The following is a 17,046-nucleotide window of genomic DNA, read 5'->3' as shown; positions in this document are numbered from 1 at the left end:
AAAAATGTAGCAATCAATATAAAGAAGATAAGTATTGCTATTAAAAAAAAAAAGAAGCTGATTAATTTTGCACATACATGTACATCTAATAACCTGCCATTCTGAATAATGATCGCCCGAAACATCACATGAGTAGTACTACAGTTTGTAGGAGAGAGTCAGGGTACAGTGTACATGACTTTTTATTATGAAACAAATACACAATCTTTTGTTATATTATTGCAAAGAATAATCATACAAATAACTAAATAACAGTGTTGCCAATTTAAAGTTTAGGTTATCAATCAAACCCTTAACAATTCCTAGCCTGAATAATGATCACACGGAACATCACATATGTACAGTAGCTGCATGCTGTGGCTTACACTGAAGGGCAAGACCTCTCAACAGATGCATGTGGTTGATGACTCATACATTAACCTCTAGATTGAGAATCACACATAGACATCTCAATTGCAGTCTAGTCGTCCATGTAGGGAGAATCAATGTAACTCTGTGTGTATTCTGCCCTGTATTGTTCTATCAGCATTTTCACTCATAGATTGATCTCAACTGCCGTTCTCAACTTGAAGAGAATACATTGCATGTGTCAGTGTATTCTGTCTTCTCTTGCACTGTATTCTCAGGCAGTATCATGCCTCAACATGTATACATTGATGATAATCAATTTATACATGATTTTAATCTTGATTTTTGTATATTGAATGAAGATTTGTGATTATGAGAGACAGATACAAGAGAGAAGAAGCAAGGGAGAGAGATGAGAGAGAGAGAGAGGAGTGCAAGAAAAAAAAATATAGATGAGAGGAAAGCTTGAGAAATATACAGAAGAAAGAGAAAGAGTGAAAGATGGAAAGAAGGAGAGATGGAGAAAGAGAGATACAAACATAGAGGAGAGAGAAAGGTGAAAAAGGGGGGAGAAGGAGATAGAGAAGAGGTAAAAAAACACCTTAAAAGGTGTAAGAAATTACTAGTATATTGATATTACCATCAATGAGAGAGCTACAGAACTAAGAGTAGAAGAACAAGTGGGAGTAACATAAATGAAAATGAAGAAGCAGAGGAAAGATTTAAATAAGTTGGTGGCCTGGGAGAAATCAAATTCATTATAAAAGGAAAATATTGCAAATACTTTATGATTACCAAAATATAAATCAAAATACGACCTTACCTTGGAACGTATTTTGTCATGATGGCATAGAAGCAGTTGTATAGAAGAGCCTTGTCCATGTGCAGCGCCACCAAGGGTCCGAGAATGTCCAACCATCCGTTGCCCACTTCATACTTAAGATTCTTTGACTTGCAGTAGAAGGTCAATACAGACTCAAGGTCACTGACTAGTGATAGCTTCTCCTCCTCTGAGTTATCAAGCTTATCTAAACAAGGATAAAAGGGAGACGAGAAAAGTGGTCTTCATAGGAAGGTGGTCTTCATGTATCGGTTTCTTAAAGATAAAGTCAAATTCTGGTCATGCGATTGCATTGTGAAAGAAATGCTGTGGAATCGATCAGAAAAATGTTGATCATATAGCAGATAAGTATTGGTGTGTACTGCAAGGTTCTGGAATCATCAAAATGATAAGAAATTCTGCCCAGTCTTCGTAAAGTCAAAGCACTGCACACAGAAAGATGTATATGGGACTACGCACACGTGCACGACACGTGCGTTTATCTCTCACAAACCAATAGATAAACTAATTTACCAAATATATCAATTAGTAGGCGGTTTCCCTGCAAATTTTTTATCATCATGTATTAGTCAAAACATATTCTTTCACATGCTTGGTAATATGAGCTTCCATTTCATTTTTTGAAATTGGGGTGTTTCCAATACTGGTCTTTACCTTTAAAGGCAAGATGGAAGAGGCTTCTCCAACACAAATTTTGGAGATAAATGCTCATCGGAAAACTTCAAACGATAATCAAATCTGTAACCTACAGCTGTAGACCTACATGTAGAATTATAGCTAGCCCTGACCTTAACCCTGTTAAAAAAAGGTTTATATCGATGTGTAACCTTAAACATAACATAAAACTAAAACTGAAATCCAACCTATTGCTATATCTCGGGACAAAATAAAAGCCGTAAATAACACACAACTATTCAAGAGCTCACTCTTTATACTTATAGCTGTAACAAAACAAAAGAAAACTAAAACAAAGAATAAACTACTGCAATACACCAGTTTACGATTGTGTGCGCCATTTTAAACAAAGCCAATGACCTAGAGGTCATGTATTTATGCCTTAATTGAGATTGCACCCATGCAAATTATGATGATATCACTGCCTACGCGCTGCATTGTGCGCGCACATCATCATTTGCATGGGCGCAATCTTAATTTACGCATAAATACCACTGACCTCAGCTCATTGGCTTTGTTTCAGGGCCAATGACCCGAGGTCAACTGTCTGCGCATGCGCACTGATACAGCCGTAAACTGGTGTATTGTGGCAGAGGCTCACCAATAAATTCTCTGCAGTCTTTTCTCAAGATATCTTGTTCAGGAAGATCAAAGATTCCATCAAACGATGTCAGGGCGTTCGCTTTCCCAGCAACATTGAGACAAATCTGTCAAAATAAAATAAAAATTGAGTTGTTTGTTTGATTAATTTCATTCCTGTGTTCAAAAAGATACAAATTTAAATTCAAGTACAAACATTCGAACAATAACAAATACAAACAATGAATAAAATGTTTATAAAAGTAATTAAACAGAAAATCATGTACAATTACATCATACAATAAACATGTACGAAGCATAAAAATAAGATAAGAAATATATACAGTAAATATTTTTCAATAAATTAGAGAGGTAATTTAGAATGCAGGAGACCGCCATCGTGAGTTGTAAACATGTAACAGAACAATAGGAGTGGTGCAAAGATGTGGACATCCCCTACTTCATACATGTAGTTTGTAAATGAAGTACATCTTAATCATGCATAATTGCTTCAAAATCGAACCAGTTCTACCTAAAGATTTTCAACCTAAAGATTTTCAACAAGCTTTTAAATCAATCTTATTTTGATAAAACTTCCCCTGATCGGCAACCTAAAGTCCTGCCCATTGCTTATTTATTCCCCCCCCCCACCCCATTCAATCATAATCATTCCTCAAACGGAAGAGCACTAGCAAAGCATTGATTTAGTCATTGAGGGGAGACTGGGAGGGGGAGGGGGTTATCGTTCCCACTAGCCTAGGTGAACAAAGTGAAAGAGGTTAAAGGTCAGAAAGGGGAGGGAGGGTAATGGAAGTACCAAGTCGTATTGCATTCTTAATAGGGACTATTAGATTTACACGACGAGAGTGTGGACTGCCGCGTGTGACATTGTGTTAAGGCACTGGGCCGTGCCCGGCAGTGCCTTAAAAGGACGTCACATTACCTTAAAAGGTTGTCACACGTGGCGGTCCACGTTCTCGTCGTGTAAATCTAAAATTTCCTAATATCACGTTGTCATCCCCCTCTCTCTATCCTTCTCTCTCTCTCTTTTTCTCTCTCTCTCTCTCACTCTCTCTCTCCCTCTCCATCTCTCTCTCTTTCTCCCAGCCATATGATGGAAGGGGGGGGGGGGTGTGCATGTACCCCTGGCTACTCCACTAAGTAAGAGGAAAGAGACGAACCTTCCAGGCTGATGCTCGGTAGATGTTTGGTATTTGTCTTCCTTTGCAGATGTTTCTCAGGGTTCCAAAGTCACAGCTCTCTACCAAAGCTTCTTCCAATTCAGCATGCCTGACATATCAACGACAACAAATGTTAATAATGAGCAAATAACTGATCAATGCATTCTTAAAGATAAAGTTGAGTTCTCGGGAGAAGTGACAAATAAATTGTGACCGTTTTTATTGTTATGATGGAAGTGTGGAAGAACATCAGAGCAAAAATGTTCCCTGAAAAGCATGGCTCTTCAAATGACTTCATATTCTAAATATGACATACACTGTAAGTGATGTAACAGCTTAAAAATGAGGATCACTTTTTTATGCCACATGTTTGCATAGTCCCATATCTTTCTGTGTCACATGTTTGCATAGTTCCATATCTTTCTGTATACAGTACTTGTTACTATTATCAAAACTCAGCCAAAATTTATATCATTTTGATGATTCCAGTACCTTGCAGTACACATCAATACTTCATGCTTATTGCTACATGATCAACTTTTTCACACCATTTCTTTCACAATGCAATCACATGAACATGTTGAACTCAACTTTAAGTTAACTTACTTTAAGTAACAGACTCACTTATTGATCATAATTCTTATTCATTATCAGGCTTATATTGCTCTTGACAACCTAATAAAAGCTTGCCGCAGGCTTATCAGGCATAGCTAGTAGTAGACCGAAAGCTTCAGTCTCTATAATCGTCGGTTGTTCCACTGAGACTACGTCTGGCTCCACTAGACCTCCGGTTATAGAGACAGAACGACTGCCTATGCCAGCCTGTGTTGAACTTATTCCGCTAGATTTTAGCCGCTAGGCCCCTCCCACAAACTTGCCACGGCCGTATTGTTATGCCCCCAAAATCCCCCAAAATGTCATTTTACCTCGTTCATTTCCAATTTTAAATTAGGCCTAGGCTATAATACATCGGTTCCACTTACTAACTTGATTGATATAATCCGTTTAATGGTCCCTTTTAAGGAAATTATCGGTCAAAATCGACATCCATGTTGAAAATCTTGCAAGCCGTGTTAAACTCTCGCTGCCGTCAATCTCATCCCTTCTAGTCTACGCCGAAGGCAAAATGATTATGAAGGAAAAACTGTGCGCCATCTACACGTTCGTAATGGCGTTATCACAGTTTTTCCTTCATAATCATTTTGCCTTCGGCGTAGACTACAAGGGATGAGATTGACGGCAGCGAGAGTTTAACACGGCTTGCAAGATTTTCAACATGGATGTCGATTTTGACCGATAATTTCCTTAAAAGGGACTTTAGAGATATGAGTGTGAGGTATTGTGAATGGATATTTGAAAGCGTGTTCACTCGTCACACAACATAACTCTTATTTTTATTTTAGCTACGAGGAAGCAAGGTTGCACTGACAATAAAATACATGAAAGAAAGTATTCCCTTTTCGTTAATTTATTGGGTACTGAACAAAGCTGACAATGCACTTGCAAAGTGCAGTCAAGCAAATATAGCAGACTTGAAAATGTGAATATTGCACGAAGATTACATAATGATTAAGGATGAGAATGAACATGAATAAATGCGATGTACATAATGACATTGAATGAATAGAGCTTACGACAGAATAGAAATGGCGTCGAAAGTCCAATGAAGATGAAGAGAGTTGAGAAGAACGAAGGAAGGGGCTCACGCGATGATGTGCGGAGGCTTGAAGGCGGAGATGCAGCTTCGTATTCGTGGCTGAAGAGCGGTGAAGGATCTCGACGCTGACGCTCGTGATAAAGATGTGGTTGAAGCTCTCAGGCGAGAAGAGAAGAGAAGAGATGTGGCGCTCGACGACGAAGCAGTGAATCGCTTGATGTCGGAGGCAAAGAGTAGAAACGTAGACATGCAAAGCCGGCACTGGTGCTGAGTAGTAATAGTTGCTCGTTTGATGCGCCGGACTTTGATGAAGAAATGTTTAGATGAGCTGCGGTGAAATGATGAGCTCGTGAGTGGAAAGAGCTACCGGAACGAAGACACTAGCAGCTCCCAGCGGAGAGTCAGGCGCCATGTCGGTGCTGACTATAACGTTCCACTGGGAGACTGCAGCCCGATGAACACGGCAGGGAAAGAGTAGACGTGCCGTAGAAGAAACGACAGGCACAGAAGAATAAAGCCTGGAGAGGAAATTGCGGAGACGTCTTGACTCGACCAAGGTGAAAGCGGGAGTGGAGAAAAACCTCGTGGAGTTGAAAATACGCGGGGTGAACAGTGCGGAACCACGATGCGCGATTGGAGGAAATGAACACACGTGGTCCGAATAATGAATATAAATAAGTACCGTGATGGAAAAATACTGGAGACATGATATGTACGATGAAAGTAGGGCGAATGTAAGTAGGGCGAATGTAAGAGCCGCTACATTACTCCCCTGCCAGAATTGAAGCTGTGTATGCAATACACAGATGAGAGGCGAAAAAGATATACATGAGCAAAGTACAAAATGTCACAAGAATCAATGGCTGATAAAAATGTAAAAGTGCATGTATTGTATAGTGTATGCAGTAATTTACAACAGCCTAGGAAATGTACAAGCATGTCATGTTGAAAGAATGTAATACAACAAGCATGGTATGCGAACGGCTGTTTAGTTGCCAAAAATTGAACAGTGAGTATTGACATGGTATGCATCGAATAAACGTGTATAAATGCAAGAGCATAAAAAACATTCAATACATAATCCAGAATGAATACATTTTATAAAACATTGCCAAGTCCGAAAAGTCTGGGAATAATAAATTCGTACAACCAAGCTTCAAAGTAAACGAGGGGTCACCACTTTAGAGATATGAGTGTGAGGTATTGTGAATGGATATTTGAAAGCGTGTTCACTCGTCACACAACATAACTCTTATTTTTATTTTAGCTACGAGGAAGCAAGGTTGCACTGACAATAAAATACATGAAAGAAAGTATTCCCTTTTCGTTAATTTATTGGGTACTGAACAAAGCTGACAATGCACTTGCAAAGTGCAGTCAAGCAAATATAGCAGACTTGAAAATGTGAATATTGCACGAAGATTACATAATGATTAAGGATGAGAATGAACATGAATAAATGCGATGTACATAATGACATTGAATGAATAGAGCTTACGACAGAATAGAAATGGCGTCGAAAGTCCAATGAAGATGAAGAGAGTTGAGAAGAACGAAGGAAGGGGCTCACGCGATGATGTGCGGAGGCTTGAAGGCGGAGATGCAGCTTCGTATTCGTGGCTGAAGAGCGGTGAAGGATCTCGACGCTGACGCTCGTGATAAAGATGTGGTTGAAGCTCTCAGGCGAGAAGAGAAGAGAAGAGATGTGGCGCTCGACGACGAAGCAGTGAATCGCTTGATGTCGGAGGCAAAGAGTAGAAACGTAGACATGCAAAGCCGGCACTGGTGCTGAGTAGTAATAGTTGCTCGTTTGATGCGCCGGACTTTGATGAAGAAATGTTTAGATGAGCTGCGGTGAAATGATGAGCTCGTGAGTGGAAAGAGCTACCGGAACGAAGACACTAGCAGCTCCCAGCGGAGAGTCAGGCGCCATGTCGGTGCTGACTATAACGTTCCACTGGGAGACTGCAGCCCGATGAACACGGCAGGGAAAGAGTAGACGTGCCGTAGAAGAAACGACAGGCACAGAAGAATAAAGCCTGGAGAGGAAATTGCGGAGACGTCTTGACTCGACCAAGGTGAAAGCGGGAGTGGAGAAAAACCTCGTGGAGTTGAAAATACGCGGGGTGAACAGTGCGGAACCACGATGCGCGATTGGAGGAAATGAACACACGTGGTCCGAATAATGAATATAAATAAGTACCGTGATGGAAAAATACTGGAGACATGATATGTACGATGAAAGTAGGGCGAATGTAAGTAGGGCGAATGTAAGAGCCGCTACAGGACCATTAAACGGATTATATCAATCAAGTTAGTAAGTGGAACCGATGTATTATAGCCTAGGCCTAATTTAAAATTGGAAATGAACGAGGTAAAATGACATTTTGGGGGATTTTGGGGGCATAACAATACGGCCGTGGCAAGTTTGTGGGAGGGGCCTAGCGGCTAAAATCTAGCGGAATAAGTTCAACACAGGCTGGCATAGGCAGTCGTTCAGTCTCTATAACCGGAGGTCTAGTGGAGCCAGACGTAGTCTCAGTGGAACAATCGACGATTATAGAGACTGAAGCTTTCGGTCTAAGCTAGTAGCAACTCATTTAGAATTAGACAGAGTGTATTACAATCATTCATAGAGCTAAATTAATTGCGGAACAGATAAGAAACATGAATAAGTTTAATACATAAATTGTGAGTTTCACTTATAAATTTGGACTTTTTCATAATTGGATTGCCATATCTGAATAAATAAGCCCTAGATCTAGTTCAACAAGAAAAGAAAACAGGAACTGCACTGAGCTGAGCCTGGTCTGAGGAAGAGTTCAGTTAATTAATTATTAAATGAATTGAATGTCTTTAATTAATGTTTGAGCTTCAAATAAATACTCCCTCAAAGTCAAACTCAAACTTCAAAGGCTCAATTCAACTTCAAGTTCAGTGAAAAGCTTTTAAAATTTTATAATGGCCAGTTTATTTAATGAGTAGATAGCAACAAAAACAAAAATGGTGACATATTATTATATAACATTTCAATTAATTTTTTACAGCACTGCATGCATGCAAAGAGCACTCAATTAAAATGCCTTGCTTGCATACAGCCTGTATCGGCATTCGGTCCCCTCCCATTTTCTATCACCATTGCATTGCATTGCGTTGCATGCAATTCTCATAAGTGAAAATCACTCGCCCGTACACAATCCACTTCCCATTCATTCTACACGCACATTCAAACTCCGAATTCACGCTTAAAACAGGCTACATTCACAACCAAATTCAAACCAGAGTTAGGGTTACATTAAGAATTACGGTTAGAGACATGAAATCGTAAAATAAATAAGCATGATATTTTTAAAACCCTTCCTTCTGGCTTACCAGCTTGTATCGTCGCTCTCCAAGGCTGCCATTTTACCCGATGACGTTGAGGGTCTTCACACCGGAAGTACACCGGGGGCGTTCGCACACTGTAAGACTGCGCAAAGTCGAACGAACACGGGCAAGCGGTGTATGCACGAATGACATTATTTGAAGCTTGACATAAAATGGTCATTAATTTTGGATATATTTTTTCGCATGTAATGGCACTGAATGATTCGGACATATATCATCACCAGCTATCGTGTACCACAACATTCTTTTCAAATCGCCCTGTTTAAACGTCGAAAACGCCGCCAATATTGCCGCTCTTTCCTGGACGGGTTTTGGGCAGAAATGTGTTTTCTCTTCCGCGAAAGGTGGTGAGGGGAGTCTTCATTTGCGTGTAAACCGTGGGTAGGTTACCCGAACGTGCGTGCGATCATGGCGGCGGGGAGACTGGGTGAACTATGGATGAAGTTTTGGGTGCCGCCTCGCCCAGCTTTGAAGGTCGACAAGAAAACTCTGGAAAGAACATGGAAACTCATGGAGAAAGTCATGAGATTATGCCAGTCCGACAAAATGAAACTGAAGAACAGCCCTCCATTCATTCTGGATATTCTGCCGGAGACGTATCATCATCTCAGACTAGTTTGGTCTAAATATGAAGGAGATGACAAATTGCCCGACCTTGTCGAAAATGAGTACTTCAAAATCTTTGTTGACAACATCAACAAAAAGGCTAAACAGACAATACAACTGTTCAAAGACAATAAGGAGAAAATGTACGATGAGAGTTCTACATGTAGAAGGCAACTTAACCGAATGTCTCTGATTTTTAGTCACAATTTAGCCGAGTTGAAGGCTCTCTTCCCAAATGGACTTTTTGCCGGTGAATCCTACCGCATCACGAAGGCAGATGCTGCTCAATTTTGGAAGAAAAATTTTGGTTCAAGGTATTCATAATTTATCATTTTATTAATATCATTACATTCATGTGCATTTGAAATATGTTTCCTTAAAAATATACCTAGTTTTATTCATCCATTTTGAAGAAATCTTGAATTAACTGACAACTGTTTTGAACAGTAGCAAGTGTCAGGTGAAACTCGCTGTCTGAATTCAATACCATTGTTTATCTCTCTCTAGTTCTGCTGCAGGCTAGGCATAGGCATTGTGTACGCGCGTATAGGATTGTGCATTGTGAATCTGTGTGTGTGTATGTGTGTAGTGATATCTGTACGCAATGCAATGGCAATACATAGAACCCGGAAACGAAATACAGTAATTCAGATCACATTGTATTTCAATGTAATGGGCAGTGTTACAACCCTTTTCGTGTAGGGCAATGCTAATAGTAATATGGCTAAACTAAGACAAATTTAAAGGAAAGGAGACCTAATTAGTGATTGCCTTATATCAACATACTATACATCACTTCCTTTTATATAGGTTTTTAATTTGTTTCATATTTTTTGCTCAGTCACAATGTTTATGAAGTGTCATGTCATGATATTCTATCTTGAATTATGTGGGAAATTTCTTCTCTTATTTTACTATCACTTTCCTTGTATATTTAATGGGATGCTACTTTTTTCTTCTTAAAAACTGATGAAGGTTACATCTACATGTAAGAAGAGGACGTTCAATGTTGGATTTTTTATCGTCATAAAAGGACAGAAAAGGATATTCCAGAAAATTTGTTTAAAAAATCTTAATGAAAACTGTCAAATCGATTCCCTGGTGGCATGTAATTATAGTGAAGAAGAATAAATATTCAAATTTATTTTAATAAGCTTACATGTTCATATGCTTCGTAATGTAAAAGAAATAATGATATGGAAATTCACAGTAGGGCCTACCGTACAGTGTAGATCTAATTTCTGTAGCGCTATAAATGACAATAGACTTGTAAAATTCTCAGAAACAGTATTATTTTGTTATTTAAAAGAAAGTTAAAGGCACACTTTTCCCACTATATATATATACAGTATGTAATTACAAGATTGTATGCATTGTCATACATGTAGCTGGAGACGGCTTTCTTCCAGAAGCTTTGGTATGGAACTCGGCCCAGCTGTAAAAACGGTCATTTTTTGCATGTTTAGGTTTAGGGTTAGGTTTAGGGTTAGGTTTAGGGTTAGGGTTAGGATTAGGGTTAGGATTAGGGTTAGAGTTAGGGTTAGAGTGAGGGTTAGAATTAGGGTAAAATGACAAAAAATGACCGTTTTTGCAGCTGGGCCGAGTTGTCCCCTGGTCCGAGTTAGCCCGGATCCTTCAAGGTACATGTATAAGTGCAGCATGTAGGTTATACAATGATAACAATAACACGTGTACATACCAGTACCTCAAACTCATTAGAAAGCTTGAATAGGCATTAACGTAATGATAAGAGGTACATGTAGATCACTACCAACTGGTTGAAAAAGTAAATTATAAACTACATGTACATTGTACATGTACTTTGCAAAGTTTTATACAAATCTTTACGCAGGTAAACTGTATAGGGCCACATACATGTACATGTATATCCTACATGGATAGCCAGTACAAGAATACAACCAACGCCCGGCAGAGAAGAAGAAGAAGAAGTAAAAACTAATATACAGTATAGTAATGAACTCTATCCGCAATGAAACTGGGAAATCCCCAAAGCTTCTGTACATGTACATGTAGAGATTAGGGAGTGCAGTCTTTTCAGATAATTATTTAGTACTAATACGTACATGTAGATGCTGTCGAAATGCTTGTATTATTGTAGACCTACACTGTATGGCGTGTGCTACTAGTACATTATGGAGATAAGGGGCTAAGGGCCCTGTCTTACAAAGAGTTGATATCAATCACAACTTATTTGCGATTGATATCAATTGCAACTACATGACATGTAAGAGATAGGAGGAGACTGCAAACTTGCGATTGATTCAATTTCAAAGACTTGCGATTGATTTGGATCAATCATAACTCTTTGTAGGACGGGGCCCAGGTCTACATTAGGGCTTGTCACTGACTGGCGCCCAGGACATCTGGGCACTTGGGCATCAAAATCTAGCAGGGATGTGAGAGTTCCGCGTTTCCGCGAATTTCCGCGTTTTTAGATCGCCCCGTCGCGTTTTTATTTTCTCCATTGAAAAAATCCGCGTTTTGCCCCAAGACAACTTATTACTTTAAGGGTCTGCGAATGCGAGACTAATACAAAAGCAAAAGCGCGCGCGCGCGCCTGCTTCAAAGATAGTACAGCGCCTGCATCGAGTATTGCTAGCTCAGCGCGCCGCGTGCGCCGGGCGTACCGTGCATTTCGATCGCTATACTATCTACGGTACGGTGTTTGCATTGATTCACATGTCTTCGTGCAGTGTGCTATTGATTTTTGTTACGATATTTCAATCAGAATCGGCGTTCTCTTTTGGAAATATGTATTACTTTCAAAGAAAATCTGTGAAATATGAGACAACATGGCAACTCGAGATCGGAATTTTATTGAGCGAGGAACGAAATTGGACTCGGAATCATTGGAGGAAGATAAGCGGGATCCACTGGTTAAAAATCCATGGAAATGGTCTTGGATGGACTTCACGCACAAAGATCAAAAACTTTCTCACTCTTTCCGTCTTGTAAAAAAAGCTGGCTACGCCGTGTGCGTAGTGTGTGATAAGGAGTGCAAATATGGTTCTCGTGGACGAGTTTCATTGACTGATCATTTGGACTCTGTTGCACACCAAAAAGTTTTGAAACTGAGAGCAGCAAATACTTTACTTCCAGGTGAGTTTACAATTGTATTTTAGAAATTAGAATCGCGGACCCCTCAAAATCCTTTAACTGATCAAATTGTTTTCTTGTGTGTGTGTGTGTTTTTTGTTGTTGTTTGTTTGTGCTGTAGGCCTATGCATTTTTATAATTATACTGGAAAGTTTTATTAATAAGACTGGTACATTCAAGTTACATGTGTCAAATCATGTCATTTGAATGGCATCAGTGATTTTGCTGGCCAGTGCCTAGGGGGGTGTTATGCTGCCCAAATTTTCATGTGATGGGTGTGTGTGTGTGTGTGTGGGCAGGAATTTGATTTGTTCATTTCTACATATAAATGTTGGCATATATTGTCATGCATTATTTCGTACAGAACATACTTATTTTCAAAGAATTTGGGGTGAGTACAGTGATACTTGGGCAGGTGCATGTATATGAATGTAACCTTGTTCATGAGTTTGCCTTTTTTGTATTTATTCATTTATTTATATATTTTTTTTTTGTTTGTCTTGTAGGTCAAAAACAACCAATGACTACTACATCAACATATGGAATTCACCCCATGTTCAAAAAACAATTGGATAAGCATGAACAACAGTTGAAAGGTGGACTCTCTGAGCCAAATGTGTCATTGCCCGACAGACAGGCATATGCAGAAGCAACCATACTTGCGTTTACAGCTGAACATTCCCTGCCATTTTCAATCGTGAATGATCTTATTCATCTTAACCAAGAACTTGCCAAAGATAAACAAGTGCTCGAAAATTTATCAATGGACAGAACTACAGCTTCGTATAAGATGACCCATGGATTATCAAAAACATTTCATGAAGAACTCATTGAGGATTTGAAATCCTCTCACTTCTCACTGAATATTGATGAATGCACAAGTGAGACAAATCAACGCGTTGTAACTGTCCTAGTCAGTTATTTTTCAGAGAAGGAGAACAAAGTAGTCACAAAACATCTGTCATCTTTTAAAGTAGTGACCGTAAACAGCGAGACTCTGTACAATCATTTAGTAGCTCTATTTGATAAGTATTCCCTTAAATGGGAGAACTTGGTTTCTATTTTGATGGACTCTTGTGCCGTCATGCGCGGTTCAAAAAGTGGACTTGAAACACGCATTAGAAGTAAGAAAGCTCCTCAGTTGCTTGACATAGATGGAGACTCATGCCACCACGCACATAATGCTGCAAAAGCCTTCTGCCATGGATTTGATAACTACATCGAGGGACTTCTCAATGACATCTATACTGATTTCAAGTGGTCCAGTGACCAAAAAGAGGTCTTGCGTTTCATCTGTGATGCACTGGGCATCAAAGCAACAATTCCAGAGCGATATGTGCCCCATAGGTGGCTTTCTGTATACGATGTTTGTGTAGATACATCTCGATTGCTAGATGCTCTGATACTTTTTTACTATCCCTTTTTGTCTGGATCAGACAGTTCAACTTATCTCCCAGTTGTTGATAGCATGTATCAAAAACATTCAATCAGTGAATCAGTAAAGAAGGAAATCTGTAAACATCAGTCTAAAATGTCAAATAAGACAAAAACAATGACCCAGGCTGGAAAAGACCGTAAGAAGAGGATTGTGAAGAAGCTGTTCCATACCCCGAGTAAAACCAAAGTACTTCTCCACATTTACACCTCCATTCTTCCTATGCTCAAGAAGTATGTCCTGTATTTTCAGTCTGTGACACCACTTGTCCACAAACTCAATGACAAACAGCAGGATTTACTGAAGGACTTTCTTGTATGTTTCATTAAACCTGAAATCTTGAACACACAAGCCTTGCATAAAGTAAATGTGAGTGAGGAGAACATACTACCTGACAATGCGGTGTTCCTCGTCAGGTACATCAAGGAGAATTTACAGGGACCTGCTGCAAGTGAACTAGTGAACAAGCTAAAGACTGCATATCTGAAATGTGGTCAAACCTTACAGAGAAAGATGCCAGTGAACAACAAACTGCTGAGGTGTGCTTCAGCTATTGATCCAGCATGTAGAGGCCACACAATCACACTCCAGCGCTTACTCCAGCTACCACAATTAGTGGCATTTGCTCTGAAAGATGTGCAAACTCATGAATATGAGAAGGAAGCAAGGCAGTATAATACAGACAAAGAAATTGTTAATACAGAAGAGAGAATAGACATATTCTGGAGTTCATTACGAGAGAAATATCCAGTTATGACAAGAGTGGCACTGGCACTGGTTAGTTGCTTTCATGGACCACAGGTGGAGTCATCTTTCAGTATAATGGGGAATGTTCTAAACACTGAAAGGCCCAACTTGCACATTGAAACATTTTCATCCATACAAACAGTGAAGTATGAGTTAACAGCAAGTGGAAAATCAGGAATCAGATATTTCAGAAGAAAAAATTACCTGAAAGATCAGGTAAATCCCAAACTCTGCAAGAATATGAGATCAGCATACAAGTCATATGTACAGGAAAAGGAACACAAGTCTGGAATGTCACAAACTGTACCCAGAAAGTCTGCTTGTCCTTCAAAGAAACAAACTAAGGAGAAAGCAATTGAAGATGCTGACAAGGCACGGGTGGAGCACACACATAAACTGATGAAGAAAGTGGAGAAAAGGAAATCTGAAATGCATGAACTACCTTCTAGTAGCAAAAAAGTACTGAAAAAAAAATGACTGGAGTAAAGAACTAGCAAATGAGAAATACTTAGAGCATCAAATACTTAACTTTAGGTACGTTAATCATTTTTTATTGTAGACCATAATAGAAGATGTTTCTGGATTTGGTATCATATGGAATGGTGAAGAAATTTAGTAAATGATGCTCTATGTACTCTATTATGTATATTGTAAATAATATGGAAAATTAAATGTTTAAAACATTGTAAAATTATAATCTTACCCCTATGAAATAGTGTTTTCTCTACATTTTAAAATGCAAAAACCTCTGGTTTCGGGGGGCTTTGCCCCCTCGACCCCCATTAGGGGCTTTGTTCCTGGACCCCCAGCCATTGGGTATGAGTCTGCTCGCTACGCTTTGCAAATCTCCTCTTTTTTTAGTTTGCTGCACTCACATCCCTGATCTAGGTCCAGACCCCCAAAATGTCAAGACTTTTAGTTAAGGCTTGTACATAAAGACTCTAAAGAGTTTAATCCAGACCCCTTCCAAAAATATGATTGTGCAGCCCTGCCTACATGTAAATGTATTGTATAGATACTATTGAAAAAGCTTGTGGGAGGGCTGACATTTAATAACAGAAATTATGAAACCGTTGAAGAATACAACATATATTAGAATGGTTTGATGTTACAAATCTTTTGGCAATAAACATACAGTATGTTTCTTATGATAAAAAAGGAATAGCCAACAAGAATCATTTCTTACATTGACATATCGTACTGTAAATGTAGCGCAATGGTACATTAGGCTAAGATTCTGCTCAGCGTTCATTCATGTACTGTACAAGTTCTCATGCAGGTCTTCGTTCCTCTAATTCAAAAAATTTAATACAATTCAGAACAAAGAGGAGTTGGGGAGACAGAGCTTTAACAGCTGCTGCACCCCGGTTATGGAACTCCCTACCCCATTCAATCAAAATGTCAGCCAATCAAAATTTGTTCCAAAAAACATTGATAACCGTCTGTTAAGACGTAGTGTATTTCACAATCTGATGTAATTAACGTTGTTGAATTATATTTAATTATGTTAAATTATTTTCGTTCTCTTAAGTTTAATGTACTTACTTTGTTAGGCGCCTTGAGCATCTTTTGGGGTGGATATGTGCGTATCATACATTTGTAAATGTTGTTATTATTATTATTATTATTATTATGTACATGTATGTGATTTTCTTGCTGTACAGTGTGTTGGTTATCCTGGGTATTTGCTCAAGTGCAATGATAGATCTGTTCAGAAATGAACTTGTAAAATCAGGTTATTGTGTTAGCATTTCTTTCAGTAATGTAGTGCTCACAGAAATTAAGGCGTACAGTCCCAGGGGTCTCAGTCAAATATAGGCCTACATACTGTAGGCCTAAGCATGCGTGACCAAGGAAACGCATAGAAAGGGGGTGTTTTTTAGATTGGACGCGGTCTGCTCGGTGCCGCGTTAAGGGGTTAAAAACATCCATTTACCTCTTTTTCCAAATCCTGCTGTACGTGTTTAGGGGTATCTTTCTAGATCCAGACTCTGAATTGAAAGCTGGTCGGGAAGTGGACAGGTCGATTTTATTGCTTCTCTATTTAATGTAGATAATTCAACAGCGTGAATTTTACATCAGAAGCGCAATTTGATTTTTAAATTGTCAACAACTTAAATGGTAATCCATATCACACTTCAAAATGCTCAAGGGGTTACAATTTTACAATACTTGTTTTAACAGGAGTACACTTTTGTACCTGTTTAGGGTGTGAATTCGGGGGAAAAACCACGCAAAATCCTCATTTAGGGTTTATTTTGGCTTCAGAACAAGCTCTTGTTCAGGGGGTGTGTGGAAAACCTGTGGTCATGCATGCTTTACAGAATGACTGAGACTCCTGGGCTGACAGCGACATGCCTGATGTACTGTACATGAAAAGTAAAGTATTAATGTGCATGTACTGCGTGTGATCTACATGTGCATGACATGTACAGTGTGTTTGTAATCCTGTGTATTTGCTCAAGTGCGGTGA

At 39.2% G+C, this 17,046-nt stretch overlaps 3 protein-coding genes across 12 annotated transcripts in view; 2 read left to right on the top strand and 1 right to left on the bottom strand.

Annotated features, from left to right (window-relative positions):
• LOC583019 (TBC1 domain family member 23) overlaps positions 1-8,766 on the bottom strand; it is a 28,616-nt gene extending 19,850 nt beyond the window's left edge. For all 5 annotated transcript variants that reach the window (XM_030978314.1, XM_030978315.1, XM_030978316.1 and 2 more), the window contains exons 1-4: positions 8,654-8,766; positions 3,625-3,733; positions 2,466-2,571; positions 1,172-1,376 (exon numbers count right to left, since the gene is read on the bottom strand). In XM_030978314.1, coding sequence (XP_030834174.1) covers positions 1,172-1,376; positions 2,466-2,571; positions 3,625-3,733; positions 8,654-8,685 — 452 coding nt within the window. In that variant the 5' untranslated portion in view covers positions 8,686-8,766. The remainder of the gene's footprint in view (positions 1-1,171; positions 1,377-2,465; positions 2,572-3,624; positions 3,734-8,653) is intronic.
• A 117-nt stretch (positions 8,767-8,883) lies between these two features.
• LOC100890602 (E3 ubiquitin-protein ligase CBL-B-B) overlaps positions 8,884-17,046 on the top strand; it is a 36,366-nt gene continuing 28,203 nt past the window's right edge. For all 6 annotated transcript variants that reach the window (XR_004062782.1, XM_030978310.1, XM_030978312.1 and 3 more), the window contains exon 1: positions 8,884-9,588. Coding sequence is in view for 5 of the 6 variants with exons in the window: in XM_030978310.1 (XP_030834170.1) it covers positions 9,077-9,588 (512 nt within the window). In the remaining variant the exon portion in view is untranslated. The remainder of the gene's footprint in view (positions 9,589-17,046) is intronic.
• On the top strand, positions 11,682-15,270 carry LOC115921154. Its single transcript, XM_030978313.1, has 2 exons — positions 11,682-12,394; positions 12,898-15,270. Exons 1-2 carry the CDS (start codon positions 12,088-12,090, stop codon positions 15,048-15,050), a joined length of 2,460 nt encoding a protein of 819 aa, XP_030834173.1. The 5' UTR covers positions 11,682-12,087; the 3' UTR covers positions 15,051-15,270.

This window comes from Strongylocentrotus purpuratus, unplaced genomic scaffold, assembly GCF_000002235.5.
Source record: "Strongylocentrotus purpuratus isolate Spur 01 unplaced genomic scaffold, Spur_5.0 spur5_scaffold_1, whole genome shotgun sequence".
In the NCBI taxonomy this organism is placed as follows: domain Eukaryota; kingdom Metazoa; phylum Echinodermata; class Echinoidea; order Camarodonta; family Strongylocentrotidae; genus Strongylocentrotus; species Strongylocentrotus purpuratus.
This window is presented reverse-complemented; position numbering and strand designations above follow the sequence as displayed.